Below are 26,734 nucleotides of genomic sequence, written 5' to 3'. Positions count from 1 at the left end.
AATAGTAATCCCTGAACTGAGTATTTTTGAAGGTTTTTCAGATAATCTGATGCACTAGGTTAGTTTGTTTTACTATTCAGTTGTTTGGAATAGTAGAGCATTATATGACGCTCTTACTGGAGGCTTAATGGTATTAAGAGATTAAAAGCTTTCACATTGTTTGTTTTTTACATCTATAAATAAAACAAGTTGTTATCATTTTCTAATATTTAGCTTATATACAGTTTTGTGAGAGTTTTGTGGGACTTGGAAAGTGTATGGACTAGCATCAGACACAAATTATTTTTCCATCTTTCTCACTTGGAGTTTCAGATAGCAGCATTTTAATCATCTCTTCCATTAAACCACGATTACACAAAAGCGTTTGAGGACACTGAGGACTGGCACTTCTAATTTTGCTTCAGAAACCAGTACTCAAAATGTCTGGTTTGGAGGTCAGTAACACTGCTGTCTTTGTATAATCAGCCATTAAAAAATATTTTGGGGACATTTCTCAGAAGTCTCATCCCCATATTTTTGTTCTTAACACATCTCACCACAAACTCTACCACACCTATGGTTTGCAAACTTTGGGAAATGTCAGTATATGTCATTATCATGGTTATTAGTACTATTATTCGTTAAATCCCTTTGAAGGCAATTTATGTGACTTATATATAGTTAGTATTTTAATTTGGACATTCTCCAGTTATATGCAAAGATTAAAACTCGGCAGCTTCATTTTATAGAATTGGCATCTTTTATATGGCTATGGGGACTGCTTGGTGTCTATAAATTATTATGTATATTTGCTGGACTGAAATCAAACTTAAAATCTTCCACATTTCAAGTGTTTTTATTCTGAGCAGTACGTACAAAAAATAATGCCATAGTTGTGTCTAATTCTGTATAGTTCAGCACCCTCCACAGGCTGTCAATCACTGATTTGATCTACTTTTACCAGATTTAACAGATCCTTGAATTTACTTTACTGTCTATACTTCCTTTTTGCTCACATTGGGAATCAGACTAAACATGCATCTACTTCACTGAGGAACTCCAGATTGAGACATGCTGGGATTGACTCCATGGTTAGGGAAGATGGATGAAATGGAAACAAAACAGGAAACATTTGCTTGGCATCTAATAGCAGTTGCTGAGGGTCATTCTGCTCTTGCAGTTGTGCCTGGATCGTTTGTATAAAGGCCGCTGTTACCTGTTCTTCAAATTCATTCAGGGGAGGCTAAAGGTTTAAAATTTTGACAATCTGCTGGGTGCTGAGAGAGGCACACAGGCAGCAGATGGCCTCTGCATCCTCCTGGGTTTTCTTCTTTAATTGCAGGAGCTGGGCTGCTTGGATCAGAGGTTCCATGGTCTGAACTACTCCACTCCGGTGAAGGTTTCTTCCCCAAAGCCACTCCTCAAGCTCACTTATATTGTACCTGAGTTGCATGCCTGTGCTCCAAGAGCAGACGTCCTTCTGCAGGAGCAGGTCATTAAGAGTCACTGCGTTGATCATGTAGAAGAGCTGTTTGAATACCTGCAGGATGATCTCAGGGTCCAAGCCCTGGTCACACGTGACTGTATGAAAGGCATTCATCTGGCGGATGATAGCTTCCAGGCGGTATGAGTTATCCTCATCTGCCATGCTGCAGGAGTGCTTCTGGGAGCCAGTGGGCTTCACACCAGATAGACCCTGAATGCTTTCATTTTCCAACATGGCAGAAACTATCATCGGCTGTAACACACCCTCGGCAATTTTAAAGAGCTGCTGGTAGATCTGAATGGAAAGGTCGCTCAGTACCTGACGGTATTCGGTGAAGTCAAAGTTCTTAAGGCAGTGTTCGTTGTGCTTTGCAGTATTCTGAGTCATGAAGCCCTCATCCCCGCTGTACGGCTTCAGACAGTGAAGAAGGTGGCAGGTGTTGGATAACAAGAATGACGTCATCTCAAAGTCATCACTGTGTTTCTTCAAGACTTTCTTAATGCCGTTGGTGGTGGAGGTCATCAGGGTGTGCACCTTGAGATCATCGTTGGTTTGGTCCGCGAGCCGGATGCACATGTAGAGGATGTAGGCAGGGAGACAGGGCACTGTGTCCAACAGCATCTGGGGCTTCAAGTCTGTCACCAGGTTGAGGATGAGGAGGGCCTCGCCCTCTTTGTGGCACTCCAACATGCCCTGGAAATCCTTTTCTTTCCACTGAACTGTGACCTGCCTGTTGAACTCATGGCGCTTCCTCTCACTCTGGGCCAACGCCTGGGCAGCTTCTTCATGTAAATCTTCAGTTGCTTTTAGAGCTTCCTCTCATTCTTTTCCTCTTACTTTATTTTTCACCACACAACTTCCTATCGACTAGTATGTTGAATATTTTGCTTATTAACTTTGTTTATTGTCTTCTCCCTCGATTAGAATATTAGCTACTTGAGTACAAGGATTTGAGCCTGTTAGGTTCACTGCTGAATTTTAGGCTCCTGGAAGATACCCAGCATTCAATAGAGACCACACAATAAATATATGTCAAATAAATGAGTCTGTAAGTTCATCAATTCATTTGCCCATATGCATTAACTTTTGCCCATATACCTCCAATAACTCTTGTTATATGAAATCAACTGTACTATTTGCTTCATGTAATAGTTTAAAAATACATAGTGTGTATATAAATATATACACAGATCATAGACCTAACTCCATCTATATATGTGTGTATGTGATATATATAAATATATACACACATATATATGACTGACATATATATAAATATATAACACACATATATATAACTGACATATATATAAATATATACACACACATAGATATGACTGATATATATATATCTATCTTGTGTAAGTGGAATCAGGCAGTATTCAAACATACTTTCAATTAGTAATGACTATAGTTTAAATAAGAGAAAGTTTAAAGATTCTGATAGTTTAAATAAGAGAAAGCAAACATCACTACTACTAATATTTGGGGAAAAAGATTACAAATAGAGATATTATGATAAAAGCGTACAATATTTTTTATGTTTGTGCACTTAGATCCATGTTCAAACTTTGGCTCACCTATACATGTATAGCACATTGGAATATGTGCTACAGTATGCCATTTATAAAGACTGAAAATAATAGTTTATAAACATTATTATTTATTTAGCAACATCATAAGCTTGGTTTCAAAAATACCTGAATTACATAGCATAATCCCAGTGCTGGAGAACAGAACAGCAGCTGCCAAGGGTTAGGGTTGGCTGGAAGATGTGATTAGTGAGGGATAACGTGAAAACATGTACTTTGTTTGTGGTGATAGAGCAGTCTGCATCCAGATAATGGTAATGGTTACATAAATCCACACTTCATAGATCTATACACACACATCATACATACATTCAAACACATCTGTACATATAAAATCCTTAGAAATATGAATAGTTTCTGAACCTAAGTTAATGGTATGGAAAAAATGTCAATTTCCTGATTTTGGCAACGTACTAGGTTAAGTTAGATATAATCATTGGGGAAAGTTGCCTGAAAATAGCATGGTCATTCATTTTACTTCTTTTTTTAACTTCTTTTTTTTTTTGTTTGTTTTTTATTATACTTTAAGTTTTAGGGTACATGTGCACATTGTGCAGGTTAGTTACATATGTATACATGTGCCATGCTGGTGTGCTGCACCCACTAACTCGTCATCTAGCATTAGGTATATCTCCCAATGCTATCCCTCCCCCCTCCCCCCACCCCACCACAGTCCCCAGAGTGTGATATTCCCCTTCCTGTGTCCATGTGATCTCATTGTTCAATTCCCACCTATGAGTGAGAATATGCGGTGTTTGGTTTTTTGTTCTTGCGATAGTTTACTGAGAATGATGGTTTCCAATTTCATCCATGTCCCTACAAAGGACATGAACTCATCCTTTTTTATGGCTGCATAGTATTCCATGGTGTATATGTGCCACATTTTCTTAATCCAGTCTATCATTGTTGGACATTTGGGTTGGTTCCAAGTCTTTGCTATTGTGAATTGTGCTGCAATAAACATACGTGTGCATGTGTCTTTATAGCAGCATGATTTATAGTCCTTTGGGTATATACCCAGTAATGGGATGGCTGGGTCAAATGGTATTTCTAGTTCTAGATCCCTGAGGAATCGCCACACTGACTTCCACAATGGTTGAACTAGTTTACAGTCCCACCAACAGTGTAAAAGTGTTACTATTTCTCCACATCCTCTCCAGCACCTGTTGTTTCCTGACTTTTTAATGATTGCCATTCTAACTGGTGTGAGATGATATCTCATAGTGGTTTTGATTTGCATTTCTCTGATGGCCAGTGATGATGAGCATTTTTTCATGTGTTTTTTGGCTGCATAAATGTCTTCTTTTGAGAAGTGTCTGTTCATATCCTTCGCCCACTTTTTGATGGGGTTGTTTGTTTTTTTCTTGTAAATTTGTTTGAGTTCATTGTAGATTCTGGATATTAGCCCTTTGTCAGATGAGTAGGTTGCGAAAATTTTCTCCCATGTTGTAGGTTGCCTGTTCACTCTGATGGTAGTTTCTTTTGCTGTGCAGAAGCTCTTTAGTTTAATTAGATCCCATTTGTCAATTTTGTCTTTTGTTGCCATTGCTTTTGGTGTTTTAGACATGAAGTCCTTGCCCATGCCTATGTCCTGAATGGTAATGTCTAGGTTTTCTTCTAGGGTTTTTATGGTTTTAGGTCTAACGTTTAAATCTCTAATCCATCTTGAATTGATTTTTGTATAAGGTGTAAGGTGTAAGGGATCCAGTTTCAGCTTTCTACATGTGGCTAGCCAGTTTTCCCAGCACCATTTATTAAATAGGGAATCCTTTCCCCATTGCTTGTTTTTCTCAGGTTTGTCAAAGATCAGATAGTTGTAGGTATGTGGCGTTATTTCTGAGGGCTCTGTTCTGTTCCATTGATCTATATCTCTGTTTTGGTACCAGTACCATGCTGTTGTTGTTACTGTAGCCTTGTAGTATAGTTTGAAGTCAGGTAGTGTGATGCCTCCAGCTTTGTTCTTTTGGCTTAGGATTGACTTGGCAATGCGGGCTCTTTTTTGGTTCCTTATGAACTTTAAAGTAGTTTTTTCCAATTATGTGAAGAAAGTCATTGGTAGCTTGATGGGGATGGCATTGAATCTGTAAATGACCTTGGGCAGTATGGCCACTTTCACGATATTGATTCTTCCTACCCATGAGCATGGAATGTTCTTCCATTTGTTTGTATCCTCTTTTATTTCCTTGAGCAGTGGTTTGTAGTTCTCCTTGAAGAGGTCCTTCACATCCCTTGTAAGTTGGATTCCCAGGTATTTTATTTTCTTTGAAGCAATTGTGAATGGGAGTTCACTCATGATTTGGCTCTCTGTTTGTCTGTTGTTGGTGTATAAGAATGCTTGTGATTTTTGTACATTGATTTTGTATCCTGAGACTTTGCTGAAGTTGCTTATCAGCTTAAGGAGATTTTGGGCTGAGACAATGGGGTTTTCTAGGTAAACAATCATGTCATCTGCAAACAGGGGCAATTTGACTTCCTCTTTTCCTAATTGAATACCCTTTATTTCCTTCTCCTGCCTGATTGCCCTGGCCAGAACTTCCAACACTATGTTGAATAGGAGCGGTGAGAGAGGGCATCCCTGTCTTGTGCCCGTTTTCAAAGGGAATGCTTCCAGTTTTTGCCCATTCAGTATGATATTGGCTGTGGGTTTGTCATAGATAGCTCTTATTATTTTGAAATACGTCCCATCAATACCTAATTTATTGAGAGTTTTTAGCATGAAGGGTTGTTGAATTTTGTCAAAGGCTTTTTCTGCATCTATTGCAATAATCATGTGGTTTTTGTCTTTGGTTCTGTTTATATGCTGGATTACATTTATTGATTTGCGTATATTGAACCAGCCTTGCATCCCAGGGATGAAGCCCACTTGATCATGGTGGATAAGCTTTTTGATGTGCTGCTGGATTCGGTTTGCCCGTATTTTATTGAGGATTTTTGCATCAATGTTCATCAAGGATATTGGTCTAAAATTCTCTTTTTCTGTTGTGTCTCTGCCCGGCTTTGGTATCAGAATGATGCTGGCCTCATAAAATGAGTTAGGGAGGATTCCCTCTTTTTCTATTGATTGGAATAGTTTCAGAAGCAATGGTACCAGTTCCTCCTTGTACCTCTGGTAGAATTCGGCTGTGAATCCATCTGGTCCTGGACTCTTTTTGGTTGGTAAACTATTGATTATTGCCACAATTTCAGCTCCTGTTATTGGTCTATTCAGAGATTCAACTTCTTCCTGGTTTAGTCTTGGGAGAGTGTATGTGTCGAAGAATGTATCCATTTCTTCTAGATTTTCTAGTTTATTTGCGTAGATGTGTTTGTAGTATTCTCTGATGGTAGTTTGTATTTCTGTGGGATCGGTGGGGATATCCCCTTTATCATTTTTTATTGTGTCTATTTGATTCTTCTCTCTTTTTTTCTTTATTAGTCTTGCTAGTGGTCTATCAATTTTGTTGATCCTTTCAAAAAACCAGCTCCTGGATTCATTGATTTTTTGAAGGGTTTTTTGTGTCTCTATTTCCTTGAGTTCTGCTCTGATTTTAGTTATTTCTTGCCTTCGGCTAGCTTTTGAATGTGTTTGCTCTTGCTTTTCTAGTTCTTTTAATTGTGATGTTAGGGTGTCAATTTTGGATCTTTCCTGCTTTCTCTTGTGGGCATTTAGTGCTATAAATTTCCCTCTACACACTGCTTTGAATGCATCCCAGAGATTCTGGTATGTTGTGTCTTTGTTCTCGTTGGTTTCAAAGAACATCTTTATTTCTGCCTTCATTTCTTTATGTACCCTGTAGTCATTCAGGAGCAGGTTGTTCAGTTTCCATGTAGTTGAGCGGCTTTGAGTGAGATTCTTAATCCTGAGTTCTAGTTTGATTGCACTGTGGTCTGAGAGATAGTTTGTTATAATTTCTGTTCTTTTACATTTGCTGAGGAGAGCTTTACTTCCAACTATGTGGTCAATTTTGGAATAGGTGTGGTGTGGTGCTGAAAAAAATGTATATTCTGTTGATTTGGGGTGGAGAGTTCTGTAGATGTCTATTAGGTCCGCTTGGTGCAGAGCTGAGTTCAATTCCTGGGTATCCTTGTTGACTTTCTGTCTTGTTGATCTGTCTAATGTTGACAGTGGGGTGTTAAAGTCTCCCATTATTAATGTGTGGGAGTCTAAGTCTCTTTGTAGGTCACTCAGGACTTGCTTTATGAATCTGGGTGCTCCTGTATTGGGTGCATATATATTTAGGATAGTTAGCTCCTCTTGTTGAATTGATCCCTTTACCATTATGTAATGGCCTTCTTTGTCTCTTTTGATCTTTGTTGGTTTAAAGTCTGTTTTATCAGAGACTAGGATTGCAACCCCTGCCTTTTTTTGTTTTCCATTTGCTTGGTAGATCTTCCTCCATCCTTTTATTTTGAGCCTATGTGTGTCTCTGCACGTGAGATGGGTTTCCTGAATAGAGCACACTGATGGGTCTTGACTCTTTATCCAACTAGCCAGTCTGTGTCTTTTAATTGGAGAATTTAGTCCATTTACATTTAAAGTCAATATTGTGATGTGTGAATTTGATCCTGTCATTATGATGTTAGCTGGTGATTTTGCTCATTAGTTGATGCAGTTTCTTCCTAGTCTCGATGGTCTTTACATTTTGGCATGATTTTGCAGTGGCTGGTACCGGTTGTTCCTTTCCATATTTAGCGCTTCCTTCAGGAGCTCTTTTAGGGCAGGCCTGGTGGTGACAAAATCTCTCAGCATTTGCTTGTCTGTAAAGTATTTTATTCCTCCTTCACTTATGGAGCTTAGTTTGGCTGGATATGAAATTCTGGGTTGAAAATTCTTTTCTTTAAGAATGTTGAATATTGGCCCCCACTCTCTTCTGGCTTGTAGGGTTTCTGCCGAGAAATCCGCTGTTAGTCTGATGGGCTTCCCTTTGAGGGTAACCCGACCTTTCTCTCTGGCTGCCCTTAACATTTTTTCCTTCATTTCAACTTTGTTGAATCTGACAATTATGTGTCTTGGAGTTGCTCTTCTCGAGGAGTATCTTTGTGGCATTCTCTGTATTTCCTGAATCTGAATGTTGGCCTGACTTGCTAGATTGGGGAAGTTCTCCTGGATAATATCCTGCAGAGTGTTTTCCAACTTGGTTCCATTCTCCGCATCACTTTCAGGTACACCAATCAGACGTAGATTTGGTCTTTTCACATAGTCCCTTATTTCTTGGAGGCTTTGCTCACTTATTTTTATTCTTTTTTCTCTAGACTTCCCTTCTCGCTTCATTTCATTCATTTCATCTTCCATTGCTGATACCCTTTCTTCCAGTTGATCGCATCGGCTTCTGAGGCTTCTGCATTCTTCACGTAGTTCTCGAGCCTTGGTTTTCAGCTCCATCAGCTCCTTTAAGCACTTTTCTGTATTGGTTATTCTAGTTATACATTCGTCTAAGTTTTTTTGAAAGTTTTCAACTTCTTTGCCTTTGGTTTGAATGTCCTCCCGTAGCTCAGAGTAATTTGATAGTCTGAAGCCTTCTTCTCTCAGCTCGTCAAAATCATTCTCCATCCAGCTTTGTTCCGTTGCTGGTGAGGAACTCCGTTCCTTTGGAGGAGGAGAGGTGCTCTGCGTTTTAGAGTTTCCAGTTTTTCTGTTCTGTTTTTTCCCCATCTTTGTGGTTTTATCTACTTTTGGTCTTTGATGATGGTGATGTACAGATGGGTTTTCGGTGTGAATGTCCTTTCTGTTTGTTAGTTTTCCTTCTAACAGACAGGACCCTCAGCTGCAGGTCTGTTGGAATACCCTGCCGTGTGAGGTGTCAGTGTGCCCCTGCTGGGGGGTGCCTCCCAGTTAGGCTGCTCGGGGGTCAGGGGTCAGGGACCCACTTGAGGAGGCAGTCTGCCCATTCTCAGATCTCTAGCTGCGTGCTGGGAGAACCACTGCTCTCTTCAAAGCTGTCAGACAGGGACATTTAAGTCTGCAGAGGTTACTGCTGTCCTTTTGTTTGTCTGTGCCCTGCCCCCAGAGGTGGAGCCTACAGAGGCAGGCAAGCCTCCTTGAGCTGTGGTGGGCTCCCCCCAGTTCGAGCTTCCTGGCTGCTTTGTTTACCTAATCAAGCCTGGGTAATGGCGGGCGCCCCTCCCCCAGCCTCGCTGCCGCCTTGCAGTTTGATCTCAGACTGCTGTGCTAGCAATCAGCGAGATTCCGTGGGCGTAGGACCCTCCGAGCCAGGTGTGGGATATAGTCTCGTGGTGCGCCGTTTTTTAAGCCGGTCTGAAAAGTGCAATATTCGGGTGGGAGTGACCCGATTTTCCAGGTGCGTCCGTCACCCCTTTCTTTGACTGGGAAAGGGAACTCCCTGATCCTTTGCGCTTCCCAGGTGAGGCAATGCCTCGCCCTGCTTTGGCTCGCGCACGGTGCGTGCACCCACTGACCTGCGCCCACTGTCTGGCACTCCCTAGTGAGATGAACCCGGTACCTCAGATGGAAATGCAGAAATCACCCATCTTCTGCGTCGCTCACGCTGGGAACTGTAGACCGGAGCTGTTCCTATTCGGCCATGTTGGCTCCTCCCCCTTTTTTTAACTTCTTGTGAGTCAAATTATTTTAAAACAAAAGGTATTAAGCAAAGACAAAAATTTGAAAGTTCAAAAATCAAAGCCCGTATGAATTTGGACATATTATTTGATTTCTTTTGTAGACGTTGATTTCTTCACCTGTAAAAATGGAATAGTATGATTCCTATCTCATTATTGTCATGCTTAAATCATACCACTTAAGTAGGTACCTGTATATATATATATATATATATATATATATATATATATATATATATATCTATATACACACACACACACATATCTATATATATGACTGACTTTGACTGACTTAGGTCTATGATTTAAGATGTGGAAATTGGAATTTGCCAGAACATTTGTGAATTGATTTGTTCTTATGCTTCACCAACTGTCATGGTAAAGGACACCTTACCCCAGCTCATAGTATGAAAACACGTAAATGCTTCTATGTGCCTTAAATTTCTCTTGGTTAAGCTTTATACATTTTTTTTGTTTATGACACAGAAATATGATCACAAAGCACATGTGTACCACAATACAAATTTCATGTATTTTTTCTCTGTATTATGTTTTCTTTCCATTTATGTCTTTTCAAGCTAACAATTCCTAATCTCCTAATACAGTGGGCCTTTCAAGCACTTACTTCTTTAGATAGTCATGTTCTTTTAACTAGGATCTCACAGATAAAGTTATCAAAGCATGGAAAAGGATGAAAAGCCTTGACTCCTTCCCCTCTCCATCCCCCACTAAATTCAATTCGTCCCAACCTTGTATTTGTTTTATTCTTCTGGAAAAGAAAATATAGTCATCACCCTCAATAAATATACAATCTAGTTAGAGAGATATGACTTCAGAGTAGGATTTCTTAGTTTTGATTTTGTTTATCTTCCTTTAGATATTTGAAAAGACCAAAATGCTGTATGCTTATGGACAGCAAACAGTATGAGTGGAAAACAAAAGTAATAAATGTTACCTCTGACTTTATTATAATGTTAGGATTGTTAATAGTTAACAATTGCGTACTGAAGGAAGATTTAAATTGAATATTTCTAAATGGGAAAGATTTAAAAAGCAGTTGAGTCCATAAATTTTAGGACCCAGAATCTACTGAGCTAAAAACTCAATGAGAGTTAATTCTCTGTTGGTGTTGTAGCAATTCTTGAGGTTATTTGTGAAGACTCACATGAGAGCTAAACAATAAAAGAGGACTGAGACCATTTCAAGGGATGGAGAACACCTTCCTTTCTTGTTCAGATGATGCTCTGAGACATTGCTGTTTATTTTGACTCCTCTTTTTAAACAAACTTCCACTTAGGAACTTAAAAACCACCTGTAAACCAACAGCCACAAAAAAGTGGGGAACTCAGTGTTTAAGCATTATTGTTCACCAGACACGGTACTGGGCACTTACATAAATGGTATGGTTTAAGCATGACAATAATGAGATAGAAATTCTACTATCATTCCAGTTTTACACGTGAAGAAATCAAGGTCTACAAAATAAATCAAATAACATGTACAAATTCATAAGGGCTTTGATTTTAGAAATTTTAGATTTTTTGTCTTTGTTTAATACCAATTATTTTTAAATAATTTGACTCACAAGAAGTTAAAAAATAGTAAAAAGAATGACTGTGTTATTTTCAGCCAACTTTCCCGAATAATTATATCTAACTTAACCTAGTATGTTGCCAAAATCAGGAAATTGACATTGTTTCCATACCATTAACTCAGGTTCAGACCCTATTCATATTTCTAAGGATTTTACATGTACTCTTGTGTAGGTGTGTGTGAGTGTATGTGTGATGTGTGTGTATAGATGTATGAAGTGCGGATTTATGTAACCATCACCATAATCTGGACGCAGAACTGCTCTATCACCACAAAGAAAGTACATGTTTTCATGTTATCCCTCACTAATCACATCTTCCAACCAATACTAACCTTTGGCAGCCACTGATCTGTTCTCCAGCACTAGGATTATGCTTTGTAAATCAGGTATTTTTGAAGCCAAAGCTCATGAGGTTGCTAAATAAATAATAATATTTTATAAAACGTTATTTTCAGTCTTTATAAATGGCATACTGTAGCACATATTCAAATGTGCTATACATGTATAGGTGGCAAAGTTTGAACATGGATCTAAGTGCACAAATGTAAAAAATATTGTACACTTTTATCACAATATCCCTATTTGTAATATTTTCCCCCAAAAGCTAGTAGTAGTGATGTTTGCTTTCTCTTATTTAAATTATCTGAATTATAGTCATTACTAATTGAAAGTACGTTTTAATACTGCCTGATTCCACTTACGTAAGATATCTAAAATAGTTAAACTCCTAGAAATAGAGTAGAATACTGGTTGCCAGGGTCTGGAAGGAGGGGAAATGGGGGTTGCTGTTCAATGGGTATAAAATTCAGTTATAACAGATGAATAAGTTCTAGAGATCTGCTGTCAACAGAGCACCTATAGTTAACAAGATTGTATTGCACAGTTAAAAATTTATTAAGAGGATATGTCTCATGTTAAACATACTTACTTCATTAACAGAAAAAAATGGAATATTTTACACATAAAATTACATATATGCCTGAATTACACATTTCGTTTCACAAACTGTACTGGTGCTAAAAAGGTATTTTTGTATTAAAAAACATCAAACTGAAGGAAAAGTTACAAATGAGTGATCATTCATAAATAAAATATAATCCTAGGGACCGCTGTTTTTCCATTTTGAATACCCTGCACAATTAGTCTTAATAATTATGTTGACTGAATGCAAAATAATGATTTCTCAAGAGGCAATAGAAAATAGAGAATAAGTCAATTCTTGAGAAAATTTATAATTAGTGAAAGTAATTTTTTCATCCTCTTTTCTTATTTAAATCTCAAGTACTCTCTGCCACTCTGTGCTCTTCTTTCTGGGGTAAAATATGCCAGCTATCTACAGTCAGGGCATTCTCTAACCACTCATCCCTAGAGATGTCTACAGACTTTTACTCAGCTAGACTGTCTTGTTGCCTGTCTTCATATAAACTTCGCAAGAGGTGTGGACCATTCTCTTAGGCCCCTGCATGGCAGTGCATAATATATTCCATGCTAATTATCTAATGAGGTTCACTAAATTAATATTTTATTATACCACATAAAATACTCTTAGATCGCTCTCCCTCTCCCTCTCCCTCTCCCTCTCCCTCTCCCTCTCCCTCTCCCTCTCCCTCTCCCTCTCCCTCTCCCTCTCCCTCTCCCTCTCCCTCTCCCCTCTTTCCACGGTCTCCCTCTGATGCCGAGCCGAAGCTGGACGGTACTGCTGCCATCTCAGCTCACTGCAACCTCCCTGCCTGATTCTCCTGCCTCAGCCTGCCGAGTGCCTGCGATTGCAGGCGCGCGCCGCCCCGCCTGACTGGTTTTCGTATTTTTTTGGTGGAGACGGGGTTTCGCTGTGTTGGCCGGGCTGGTCTCCAGCTCCTAACCGCGAGTGATCAGCCAGCCTCGGCCTCCCGAGGTGCCGGGATTGCAGACAGAGTCTGGTTAACTCAGTGCTCAATGGTGCCCAGGCTGGAGTGCAGTGGCGTGATCTTGGCCCACTACAACCACCTCCCAGCCGCCTGCCTTGGCCTCCCAAAGTGCCGAGATTGCAGCCTCTGCCCGGCTGCCGCCCCGTCTGGGAAGTGAGGAGCGTCTCCGCCTGGCCGCCCATCGTCCGGGATGTGAGGAGCCCCTCTGCCTGGCTGCCCAGTCTGGAAAGTGAGGAGCGTCTCTGCCCGGCCGCCATCCCATCTAGGAAACAAGGAGCGCCTCTTCCCAGCCGCCATCACATCTGGGAAGTGAGGAGCCTCTCTGCCCGGCCGCCCATCGTCTGAGATGTGGGGAGCACCTCTGCCCTGCCGCCCAGTCCGGGATGTGAGGAGCGTCTCTGCCCGGCCGCCCCGTCTGAGAAGTGAGGAGACCCGCTGCCTGGCAACCGCCCCGTCTGAGAAGTGAGGAGCCCCTCCGCCCAGCAGCCACCCCGTCTGGGAAGTGAGGAGCGTCTCCGCCCGGCAGCCACCTCGTCCGGGAGGGAGGTGGAGGGATCAGCCCCCCGCCCGGCCAGCCACCCTGTCCGGGAGGTGAGGGGCGCCTCTGCCCGGCCACCCCTACTGGGAAGTGAGGAGCCCCTCTGCCCGGCCAGCCGCTCCGTCCGGGAGGGAGGTGGGGGGGTCAGCCCCCCGCCTGGCCAGCCAACCCGTCCAGGAGGGAGGTGGGGGGGGTCAGTCCCCCGCCCGGCGAGCCGCCCCGTCCGGAAGGGAGGTGGGGGGGTTAGCCCACCGCCCAGCCTGCCGCCCTGTCCAGGAGGGAGGTGGGGGTTCGGCCCCCCGCCTGGCCGGCCACCCGGTCCGAGAGGTGAGGGGCGCCTCTGCCCGGCCGCCCCTATTGGGAAGTGAGGAGCCCCTCTGCCCGGCCAGCCGCCCCGTCCGGAAGGGAGGTGGGGGGGTCAGCCCCCCGCCCGGCCAGCCACCCCGTCCGGAAGGGAGGTGGGGGGGTCAACCACCCGCCTGGCCAGCCGCCCCGTCCGGGAGGTGAGGGGCACCTCTGCCCGGCCGCCCCTACTGGGAAGTGAGGAGCCCCCCCCGCCCGGCCAGCCGCCCCGTCCGGGAGGGAGGTGGGGGGGTCAGCCCCCCGCCAAGCAAGCCGCCCCGTCCGGGAGGTGAGGGGCGCCTCTGCCCGGCCGCCCCTACTGGGAAGTGAGGAGCCCCTCAGCCCGGCCAGCCGCCCCGTCCGGGAGGGAGGTGGGGGGGTCAGCCCACCGCCCAGCCTGCCACCCTGTCCGGGAGGGAGGTGGGGGGGTCAGCCCCCCGCCGGGCCAGCCAACCCGTCCAGGAGGGAGGTGGGGGGGGGTCAGTCCCCCGCCCGGCCAGCCGCCCCGTCCGGGAGGGAGGTGGGGGGGCCAGCCCCCCGCCCGGCGAGCCGCCCCGTCCGGAAGGGAGGTGGGGGGGTTAGCCCACCGCCCAGCCTGCCGCCCTGTCCAGGAGGGAGGTGGGGGTTCGGCCCCCCGCCTGGCTGGCCACCCGGTCCGGAGAGGTGAGGGGCGCCTCTGCCCGGCCGCCCCTACTGGGAAGTGAGGAGCCCCTCTGCCCGGCCAGCCGCTCTGTCCGGGAGGGAGGTGGGGGGGTCAGCCCCCCGCCCGGCCAGCCACCCCGTCCGGAAGGGAGGTGGGGGGGTCAACCCCCCACCTGGCCAGCCGCCCCGTCCGGGAGGTGAGGGGCACCTCTGCCCGGCCGCCCCTACTGGGAAGTGAGGAGCCCCCCCCGCCCGGCCAGCCGCCCCGTCCGGGAGGGAGGTGGGGGGGTCAGCCCCCCGCCAAGCAAGCCGCCCCGTCCGGGAGGTGAGGGGCGCCTCTGCCCGGCCGCCCCTACTGGGAAGTGAGGAGCCCCTCAGCCCGGCCAGCCGCCCCGTCCGGGAGGGAGGTGGGGGGGTCAGCCCACCGCCCAGCCTGCCACCCTGTCCGGGAGGGAGGTGGGGGGTCAGCCCCCCGCCTGGCCAGCCGCCCCGTCCGGGAGGGAGGTGGGGGGGTCAGCCCACTGCCCAGCCTGCCGCCCTGTCCGGGAGGGAGGTGGGGGTTCGGCCCCCCGCCTGGCCAGCCGCCCCATCCGGGAGGTGAGGGGCGCCTCTGCCCGGCCGCCCCTACTGGGAAGTGAGGAGCCCCTCTGCCCGGCCAGCCGCCCCGACCAGGAGGGAGGTGGGGGGGGTCAGCCCCCTGCCCGGCCAGCCACCCCGTCCGGGAGGTGAGGGGCACCTCTGCCCGGCCGCCCCTACTGGGAGGTGAGGAGCCCCTCTGCCCGGCCACCACCCCGGCTTGGAGGTGTACCCAACAGCTCATTGAGAACGGGTCATGATGACAATGGCGGTTTTGTGGAATGGAAAGGGGGGAAAGGTGGGGAAAAGATTGAGAAATCGGATGGTTGCCATGTCTGTGTAGAAAGAGGTAGACATGGGAGACTTTTCATTTTGTTCTGTACTAAGAAAAAATTCTTCTGCCTTGGGATCCTGTTGATCTGTGACCCTACCCCCAACCCTGTGCTCTCTGAAACATGTGCTGTATCCACTCAGGGTTGAATGGATTAAGGGCGGTGCAAGATGTGCTTTGTTAAACAGTTGCTTGAAGGCAGCATGCTCGTTAAGAGCCATCACCACTCCCTAATCTCAAGTACCCAGGGACACAAACACTGCGGAAGGCCGCAGGGTCCTCTGCCTAGGGAAACCAGAGAACTTTGTTCACTTGCTTATCTGCCGATCTTCCCTCCACTATTGTCCTGTAACCCTACCAAATCCCCCTCTGCGAGAAACACCCAAGAATGATCAATAAAAAAAAAAAAAAAAAAAAAAAAAAAAATACTCTTAGATCTAACAGTACAAAAATTTCCAATTATGGGCCGGGCGCGGTGGTTCACGCCTGTAATCCCAGCACTTTGGGAGGCCGAGGTGGGCGGATCACGAGGTCAGGAGATCGAGGCCATGCTGGGTAACATGGTGAAACCCCGTCTCAACCAAACATACAAAAAATTTGCCAGGTGCGGTGGTGGCGCCTGTATTCTCAGCTACTCACAAGGCTGAGGCAGGAGAATGGTGTGAACCCAGGAGGCGGAGCTTGTGGTGCGCCCAGATTGCACCACTGCACTCCAACCTGGGCGACAGAGGGAAACTCTGTCTCAAAAAAAAAAAAAAAAAAAAAGAAGAAAATTCCAATTACATCACTCCTTTGAATTACATCCTAAGGCTAATTCAAAGAGGGTATCACAAAAATAGAAATGATAGCGACAGAAAATGGTCCCAATTTTCATTGCACTGTTGCTAAGACCACCTTGCCACTCATCATTACAGAATGCCTTTCAGGTAACATAATAAGAGCAATTTTTTAAATGGAACCTTACTATACCCATGTGTGACAGGCAGAGGGACTCTGTTATCATTCATAGTTTACAGATGAAGCAGTTAGATTTGCCCCAGGTCACTGGCTTATTAAATGACAGGCTAAGACAGAACCAAGTTTTATTCTCAAATAAGACCATAAAGAAGAGGATTGATCCAAATGAATTATAAAATTTTCTTACAGCCCCAGTAACAATAATAGATAAGCTAATGATTTCTTTAATAAAAATCTGATATGACAAGTAGAATGTGACAGAAGCAACATGATCAATTAATCAGATTTGGGTAGTAGTTTGGTAGCTAAATGTTGGATACTCTTGGACATAAAGATGACAGTATTTATGACGATAAAGATGACCATTCCACAGTTTGAGAATTTCTACAGAGAGAGAGATGAAGAAAATTTCTGAAGTTATTGAAACTGTGTGAAGATGAATTATTTGGTTGATGAACTGCTATCATTCTAAATGGACTTCACTTTCTGAAAAAATAACGCATAACGATGAAATATGTATTGAATGAAAACTATATTTTGTTTTTCCATTTTTTACCTAATAAAAAAATCAGAAAAACAGATTTTTTAAAAAAAGAAAAGATGACTATAATAGACAATGGAGACTAGTAGAGGCAGTAGGGATGGCAGCCAGGGTTGAAAAACTGCAGGGTACTAAGCTTCGTATCTGCATGGTGAGATCAGTCATAAACCAAACCTCAGCATGGCACAATATACCCGGGTAACACACCTGCCTAGACATTTGTGTAAAATGAGATGATTGCAGGGTAGTTTTAAAAGTCGTTCCCCTTATGAAAATATGGAATGTTGTGCACATTATTTCATAGACTTTGTGCTTAGTTAAAGGTCTTAACCAAAAATTCTAAATGATTTCTCCTATTAATAAATAAATATCAATAACATCATTTTAATGGGCTCTATGAAGACCTTATTGTGTGATTGTATCATAATTCAGCAAGTGTCCTATTGTTGAACACTTAGACTCTTTCTGATTATTTCCCTTTACAAAAAATGCTATATTATAAATTGTTGTATGTATTTTTAAGTTATGAACTTGTTAGGGCAAAAGGTGAATAAATGTAAGGTCTTTGAGAAATACTGTCAGAATTCTCTCCATAGAGGATACGATAAAGCATCTTTTCATTTGAAGGAGCAAGAATAACTGCTAAATACTTCTGAGACTTCCAGTACCTTTTTGGTTTTAAGTTTTGTTGTTGTTTATTTGGTTTTTTGGAGGTTTTCTGCTTTGTTTTATAAGTAGGTTTCAGTATTACTAAGTATTCAGTCATGGTGGATATTCGAAGAATAATTTCTCTCTTTGGGATTATTCCTCTAACACTATGAGCAAGTATCACTGTGTTCTTTCTCTAAAGGAAAATATAAAGCATAGACAAATTAAATGCTGCTCAGATTCTAAAACTATGAAAATATAACAATGGAGAAACAAATAGCAAGTCTGTAGCTACTCAATGACTTTAGCATTGAGTGGATCCTAAAATGCCTATTTTTGCACAGAATGAAAAAGATACAGCAGGTTCCTTTGGAAGATCAAAGTGAGAAAATTGACTACAGCTTTAACAGCCTTAAAATAAATTTTTGGCAGAATGGAAAAGTATGCATAATTGAGAAAAGTACACTAATCTGTAGAATAAAATAGATATAAAAAGAGGCTAAACCGTAATGCTGCTGCCTGTTCTTTTGACAACAATCTTCCACCTGTCCCTGACTGCTGTGTTTAGGGAATCAAAGTTTAGAGCTGAAAAAAATAAGAGGTTGGAGAGTTTAGGAGGAAGGCAGTGTAGGGCTGTGTAAATTGCAGAGAAGTCGGAGCCAGAAGACTTGAGAGGCATGCAATTGTGGATGGGCTATGAAATCCGGCAGCCTGCCTTTAAATACCAACTCAGACATTTACTAATCCTATGATCCCAGGCAAATACCATATCCTCTCTTTGGCTCAGTTTCTACATTTTTAAATAGGGATAAAAATAGTGCCTTACTGCCGGGCGCGGTGGCTCACGCCTATAATTCCAGCACTTTGGCAGGCCGAGGCGGAAGGATCACGAAGTCAGGGGATCGAGACCATCCTGGCTAACAAGGTGAAAACCCATCTCTACTAAAAATGCAAAAAATTAGCTGGGCGCGGTGGTGGGCGCCTGTAGTCCCAGCTACTGGGGAGGCTGAGGCAGGAGAATGGCATGAACACGGGAGGCGGAGCTTGCAGTGAGTCGAGATCGTGCCACTGCACTCCAGCCTGTGGGACAGAAGGAGACTCCGTCTCAAAAAAAAAAAGTGCCTTATTTTCCCAGTGCCTAACTCATATTATTTATTAAATATTAGCCATTATTTTATTATATAACTAGATTGGAACTGGGCAGGTCACCTTACCTTGTGTCTCAATTTCTTCAACTCTAAAATGAAGTAGTTAGACAATGTGAGCATGTGATATCACAACTAGATGTGAAAGTCTATGGTCCTATCAGAACAGCAACAACAACAAACTCACTGGATGTTATCATGCTACCATTAGAGTAGGTTTGGAAATGATCCAAAGCCAGCAAAGTGAATATGAAAATAAAGAATTCAAAGCACAGTAGGGGAGAAAAGGAGAGAGGGGAAATAAGAAAAGTCACTTTTACAGATAGATTTTTTACATCTACATTTATCATCTGATACTATAATTATATCAAATGTGTGATTGATTGCATAGGCAATAAAGTTACTATAAAACAGTCATTTGTGCATTGCAAGAAGAGTGGTTTTTTTCAACTTCCTTTTGTAAACCAATAAGTGAATGAGGCAGATCTCAAGTGATTTAGAGATTTTGCTTTGCAAGGTGGAGGATACACCTGGGAAAAAGAATCACAAGTCACAAGTAGGCGATGTCCTGTGCTTTTTCTAAAGAGGGTTTTGGGAACTTCAATATTTAAAGGAGAAAGAGGAAGCAGGCAGGAAATTAAACCAGGGGAGGAAAAGAAGGAGAGAGGGAAGGCAAGGAAGCTAATGGCTACATTCTTGTGAGGCTCTGATTAGTGCTCAGTGAATCTATATGTTACATGTGGCAAAAACAGGAGGAAGGAGTCAGTTGTGCATTCATCCTCTCTCTCAGTAAATCTACATTTTACATAAGTTAAAGTAAGCATATGAATTACAGCTGTTTGAGAACAAAAGGATGGCAGTTTTTGCATGACTCAGGTTCCAAGCTTAATTTTCCTTTGTCATAGTGAGTTTGGGGTCCTGAGATTTTATTTTCCTTTCACACTTTCTACCAATATAAAGCTTCCTCATAGATGCCTTCTTTTTTCAAACATTAACAACCCTCGTGGTTTTCTCTCATTTTAAGTACAGAAAACATAATACTGTACAATAATTTTATCTGTCTTAAATACAAGACTGCTTATGATTCACTTAAAATAAAAAAAATGGCTCCACATTTCTGGCTTTTAGTTGGATTATGATTTCAACCAAAAATCAGAGCTTTTTAACGTTGAGTTTGAGTTTCACAGACCCAGTAAAGTGGAAATATAGACTTTTTCTTGGGACAGTGTTATGACACTCAAAAGAATCGTGGCCAAACTTAATTATCTGTTGCAGACATCATTGCAATTTTTTACTGAACTATCAGAGACTTTCTTGTGCCTATCACAGTGCATACACTAAATACATATTACAGGGCCAGGCACGGTGACCCATGCCTATAATCCCAATGCTTCGACAGGCCAAAGCAGGAGCATTGCTTGAGGCCAAGATTTTGACACCTGCCTGGGCAACATAGCACAGCCCCATCTCTAATTTTTTTTTTTTTAATTAGCCAAGCATGGTGGCAGGTGCCTGTAGACCAAGATACTTGGGAGGCTGAGATGGGAGGATCTATTGAGCCCAGGAGTAAGGTTACAGTGAACTATGATCACACCCCTGCACTCCAGCCTGGGTGACAGAGTGAGACCCTGATTCTAAAAATAAAAAATAAATTAAAAATACAGAAATAAATAAATAAGTATTATGGAATCAACAAATAAATAAATTGAAAAAAGGACTGAGTAAAATTACTTAGTAATGAGGCCTTTGTTGTCTATCCTTATATAAAATAAATCCCCAGGCCCCCACATCCCCCTTACTGTTCTTATTTTTCTCCATACCATTCATAGTCATGTTATACTACATATGTATTTGTTGATGGTCTTTCTCTTACTGGTAGAATGTAAGCTCCATGATAGAAGAGACGTTGTTGATGTTTTCCTTTGTATTTTTTTCACTGCTTAATTCCCAATGCACACAGTAAGCACACAATAAATATTTACTGTATGGATATTTAAGCAAGTCACTTCCCTCAATTTCTTCAAATTATTTATGTCACTTTGAAGGTAAAATCTCTCTTCTATACATCATTTTTCCTTCAGTCTCCACTTTCAATATCTGTCACTGACAAACTTAATAAGTATACTCATTGTTCAGGTCAATAATGAGAAATTTTAAGCACTTTATTAAATATTTATTGAGTGTTCCTCTATAATGGACACTCTACTATACATTTCTGCCTTATTTGTGGAAGCTATTCAATGTAATTATGCCACACACGTAGACTTCCAGATCCTTGTGTCAAACTTACTTTCCTTGGCTTTGTTGGAGAACACATACTGTTACGAAGCTCACTTTAAGGCAAATATTTCTGGAAAACACAAAACTGATAGATATATGTATGTAGGTTTCCTTCTTATATGTCTTTTACAAGCAATGAAGTTGTATATCTCCTTTAGTGTTTAATGTGTTTCATCAGATAATGACCTAGAAGTTTTATCAAATTTTTCTCTCCACCTTTTGAAGGTGTATGAGAGTGAAAAAATGCAGTCTGCTGCTTCACTAATAAAACTAGGACAAACGCCATTCCAACTGAAATATGTGAAACACTTGGTTTTATTAATTTGAAGCATTTTAAACCTCTAAATTTGGAATCGAGTAAAGACATTTCATAGAAAAACTGAATTTTTTTGTTTATTTTTTAATCTTGATAACTTGTAATAGTTTACAGCCACAGTGGCAGCTTTTATATGTGTACATGCATTTAAATACAGTTTCATAAATAGCCATGTGACAAAATATCTGCCTCTAGGCAAAAAAAAAAATATTTGCCACTAAATGAACATCTTTAAGTAATATTGAAAATAGATGTGAAGTAATTTTTTATCTAAAGTGACTGTAGCCTATATTAAGACATACTCACTGTAACAATTCAAGTTTTAAAATCCTTGTTTTAGAACTCAAAAATGTGTCTTTTCCAAAAAACACATCTTTACATTTATTGCTATTGTACATTCATTTGGCAGGAAACAGGGATGTTTGATGTCTTGCAATGATAAAACAATCATATTCAATAGAAAATTATCTCACATTCCGCATGACTTTTGAACATTCTATAAGATAATTACATAAGTGAAAAACCAATTTGTAGATATTTGAGTGAGTACAACCATTTAATAAATGTGAATAAAGCATTTCAGAACATTTTAATGTACACTGCATTTTCTGATAGTAAGATTTTAGGTTAAAATAAGATTATACTTTAAAAAGCTTACCTTTTTGAAAAAAATCATATCACTGTTGGCAATGCCTTTTTCATATTTGAGATGCTAGTCCAACATATTGCATATCCATTTGTTTTTGTTTGATTTTATTGTTATTACATTCATGGTAATACTAAAATACACACGCACACAATTACTTAGTTTTTTTTTTCAATAAAAAGCCCAAAGAAAAATGCTGACAACGTTCAGTTGAAATTTTGAAATTGGGTTTTATAATTCCGCCCACATAGCAAAAGCTGAAATGGTCTATGAAGATGTAGTTTTTGAAAGAATGAAGCAAGTAGTAAAACCAACAAAACCAAGTGAAAATTATACAAGGAAACACAATAATAAGTTAACAAAAAAATACACTTTTTCTTCATGTTGACAAGACATGATTTATTCCTTTCTAATATTTTCCCATCTCTTATAAATATATAAGCTTGCTTGTTAATACTTTGTCTAACTCTAATTTTTATTCTGTTACCAATGTCATTAATACTTTATTTTTCTTTATTTCTCTTGTAAAGTGACTTCTGAACTTCATAGTTTGTTTAAACTATCGCAAGGTCAGAAAACCAAACACTGCATATTCTCACTCATAGGTGGGAATTAAACAATGAGAATACTTGGACACAGGCAGGGGAACATCACACACTGGGGCCTGTCATGGGGTGGGGGGCTGGGGGAGGGAGAGCATTAGGAGAAATACCTAATGTAAATGACAAGTTAATGGGTGCAGCAAACCAACACAGCACATGTACACATATGTAACAAACCTGCACGTTGTGCACATGTACCCTAGAACTTAAAGTATAATAAAAATAAATAAATACATAAATAAAATAAAATGAATAAAAATAAATACAAACATATTAATCGTAAGTAAATGAAACATCTGATAATCTCATTATGTCTGGTAGTAATGCCACCTATGATTATTTATATATTCATCTACATATTTCTTTGCTAAATTTCCTTTTATTTCTCCTTTATATTAAACTTTTTTTTAGAGAGCACAACTCCAAAGCATCTTTTATTAATATAGAAAGGTCATATTTAGCAAAAGACACAAGGCAGGGAAGTGTCAGGCCTGAGGCCTGAGCTGTGTTGAGGGAGAAGGAGGCTCCGGACAAGTGTGGAAAGGGCTGAGTGGTGGGGGCCACAGAAAGTTCCAGTGGGCAACACTGTCGGCAGGTCATGGGTGGGACTCACGGGGACCTCGCTGCTAACTCTTGTTGCGTTGGCGGGGTGGGATGGGGAGGGGGGTCCTTCGTGTTGCCACCTGGAGTGAGAACCGCCCCTTGGTTCCTGGAGGGCACCCATCAAGGGACACAGGACAGGAAGTCCAGGATGGTAGTGCAACTAGGGATGAAGGCCAGGGAGAAGCAGGTGCTCTGAAGTCCAGACACAGAGGCCTAGGAGCTTCCTGTTAAGTGTGGGCGTTCTGCTCTGTCTCTACCAGGCACTCTGGCTAGGGATGGATGATACCTCTCTTCAGGCACTTCGCGGCGCTCTTGCTGCCAGCATAGGTGGGCCGGATCCCTTTGCCCATCTCCCCTGTGACCAACAGCAGTTCCGTGTAGGTGCTCTGGGAGCCCTGGGCACCAGGTGGTTTCATGGCCTGCACACAACCGACGGTAGGCGGTCCAAAGTCTTTAAACAGCGGTCTGAAAGGGGCAGTGGCTCCCGGCCCTGAGCCCGACGGCGACAGGATGCTTCCTGTAGGGACCAGAGTGCCTGGCCCAGGGGTGCTGGAGCCGGGGGTGCTGCTGGGGGCAGGGGTGGTAGGTTTGTAGGACATCCCCAACTCCTGGGCACTGGGGAAGCCAGCAGGCTGCTCTTCGGGGGTTGGCTGCGGGACCGCTCCGCAGCGATCTGATTGGCAAGTGGGCTGCACGCCCCCTGGTAAATCTATATTACACTTTTTAACTGCAATTTGTATTAATCTAAATACAGTTCAAATATTCTCCATGAAAATTTCACATTTGAGTTGAGACATCCTAAAATGTAAAATACACAATGGATTTCAAAGATTTCATATGAAAAAAGAATGCAAACTATCTCTAATAATTTTTATATTGATTACATATTGACCCAATATTTTGGATATATATTGGGTTAAATAAAATATACAATTTAAAAAAATTATGCTACGTTTTTGTTAAAAAATTTAAATAAACTATATATGAAATTATTTCTTGGGATAGAAAAGGGGACATGATTAAATATTTACTTAAACTTTTTTCAAACACATATTTTTAAAACACATTTTCAAACACAACAAAAGTATTTTAACTTTGAATAGGTAAAATAAACTTATTCCTGCTGAAATTCAATCATGGCATGATTTCCTTTGTATGCATTTGAGGACTCTGTTTATAACCCAGATAAAAACATAAAACTTTTGAAACTCTTCTAAGAATGTCTAACACAAATTACCTGTATAGATATCACAGCACAGACGATGCTGAGGCCGGACTGACTGAAGAAGAACAGGCTGAAGATGCTGTACTCACACAGCAGCTGGCCCCCAGGTTACCTGCCCTTCATGTACATGGCGATGGTCACCTGGCTCACCAGCAAAATGAACAACAGGTCGGTGGCGGCCAGCCACATAACTGTGTAGAAGGTGGTCTCCTTCTGCTCCTTGCGTGACTTGCACAGCACCACGATGGCCACCAGGTTGCCCACCACCCTGAAAATGGACGGTCCCAGGCTGTCCAGCAGATTGGGCTCCAGGCCGAGGACACATCAGCCTGGGAAGGGGTTAACATGACAGTGGCTGGTGGTATGCAGCCCTGGAGTGCGAAGCTGAGTCTGGAGATGGCAGAAGAGAGACAAAGCCACCATGAGTGAAATGACCACCTGCAGGGCGTTAGACCTGCGCCCAGGAAATGGGATGCTAACATGACAAGGGAGGAACTCCATCCCACTCTCTGGATTGCAACCACTTACCAACGGCAGCCACCCAAATCTCCAGGCTCCCTCTGCTCCTGCCAGCAGCACACCCTTTCTGATCTTAATATTTATAAACTGAGCCTCCCATTCCTCTTCCTCCCCCCAGCCTATCTCACTCCACTGACAAGACCCATCTCCAGGGAAAGGTAGCTCCCTAGTATTATTCCCGACAGATTCTGAATTAATAAAATGCACATTGAAACCCTGGAAGACAATTTGGAAAGCGCTCTCTTTCCTCCTTGGCTCCCCTGGCAGCGCCCCATCTCCGCGCCCTTTGACCGATGGCCCACATCCCATGTCATGTGTAGCCTCCCCAGTGGTGGGGCCTAAGACAATGAAACCTAAGACTAATTGGTGTACCTGAGGAAGAAGTGAATTCTAAAAGCTAGGAAAACATATTTGGGGGAATAATCAAGGAAAACTTCCGTGGCTTTGTGAGAGACCTAGACATCCAAATAAAAGAAGCACAAATAACACCTGGGAAATTCAACACAAATAGATCTTAGCCTAGGCACATTGTCATTGGGTTATCCAAAGTTAAGACAAAAGAAAAAATCTTAAGAGCTGTGAGACAGAAGCACTAGGTAACCTATAAAGGAAAACCTATCAAACTAACAGCAGATTTTGCAGCAGAAACCTTAAAAGCCAGATGGGATTGGGGCCCTTTCTTCAGCCTCCTCAAACAAAACAATTATCAGCCAAGAATTCTGTATCCAGCAAAACTAAATATCATATATGAAAGAAAGATACAGTCATTTTCAGACAAACAAATGCTGACAGAATTTGCCATTACCAAACCAGCACTGTAAGAACTGCTAAAAGGAGCTCTAAATCATGAAACAAACCCTGGAAACACATCAAAACAGAACTTCATTAAAGCATAAATCACACAAGACCTATAAAACAAAAATACAAGTTAAAAAGCAAAAACAAAAAACAAAAACAAAGTATAGAGGCAACAGAGAGCATGATGAAAGCAATGGTACCTCACTTTTTAATACTAATGTTGGTTGTAAATGGCTTAAATGCTCCACTTACAAGATACAGAACCACAGAATGGATAAGAACTCACCAACTAACTATCTGCTGCCTTCAGGAGACTCACCTAACACATAACGACCTACATAAACTTAAGGAAAGTGGTAGAAAAAGGCATTTCATGCAAATGGACACCAAAAGCGAGCAGCGGTAGCTATTCTCATATGAGACAAAACAAACCTTAAAACAACAGTAGCTAAAAGAGACAAAGACAGACAGTATCTAATGGTGAAGGTCTCATTCAATAGGAAAACATGACAATCCTAAACATACATGAACCTAACACTGGAGCTCCCAAATTTATAAAACAATTACTAGTAAACATAAGAAATAAGATAGACAGCAACACAATAATAGTGGGGGACTTCATTACTCCACTGACAGCACTAGACAGGTCATCAAGACAGAAAGTCAACAAAGAAACACTGGATTTAAACTATACTTTGGAACAAAAGGACTTAACAGATATATAAGAGCATTTCATCCAACAACTACAGAATACACATTCTATTCAACAGCACATAGAATTTTCTCCAAGATAGACCATATGATAGGCCATAAAACGAGTCTCAATAAATTTAAGAAAATTGAAATTGTATCACGCACTCTCTCAGATCACAGTGGAATAAAACTGAAAATCAACTCCAAAAGGAATCT

General features: G+C 42.2%; 2 protein-coding genes across 2 annotated transcripts; both read right to left on the bottom strand.

Annotated features, from left to right (window-relative positions):
- Nucleotides 1–1,003: 1,003 nt before the first annotated feature.
- LOC129526568 (unconventional myosin-Vb-like) lies at nt 1,004–20,669 on the bottom strand. Its single transcript, XM_055361173.1, is given in 2 exon segments — nt 1,004–2,277; nt 20,636–20,669. Coding segments are annotated over 2 exon segments (1,308 nt in total).
- A 2,883-nt stretch (nt 20,670–23,552) lies between these two features.
- LOC129526552 (cyclin-dependent kinase 2-associated protein 2-like) lies at nt 23,553–23,882 on the bottom strand. The gene has a single exon (XM_055361157.2). The coding sequence runs from the start codon at nt 23,880–23,882 to the stop codon at nt 23,553–23,555; it is 330 nt and encodes a 109-aa protein (XP_055217132.2).
- Between the last annotated feature and the right edge of the window lie 2,852 nt (nt 23,883–26,734).

The sequence above is a fragment of the Gorilla gorilla genome, chromosome 15, assembly GCF_029281585.2.
Source record: "Gorilla gorilla gorilla isolate KB3781 chromosome 15, NHGRI_mGorGor1-v2.1_pri, whole genome shotgun sequence".
In the NCBI taxonomy this organism is placed as follows: Eukaryota; Metazoa; Chordata; class Mammalia; order Primates; family Hominidae; genus Gorilla; species Gorilla gorilla.
The sequence above is the reverse complement of the archived record's forward strand: the minus strand, read 5'-3'. Positions and strand labels throughout refer to the sequence as shown.

Coding starts and splice junctions, on each gene's coding strand:
- LOC129526552 (XM_055361157.2), bottom strand. CDS start 23,882: ATGTCCTACAAACCTACCACCCCTGCCCCCAGCAGCACCCCCGGCTCC.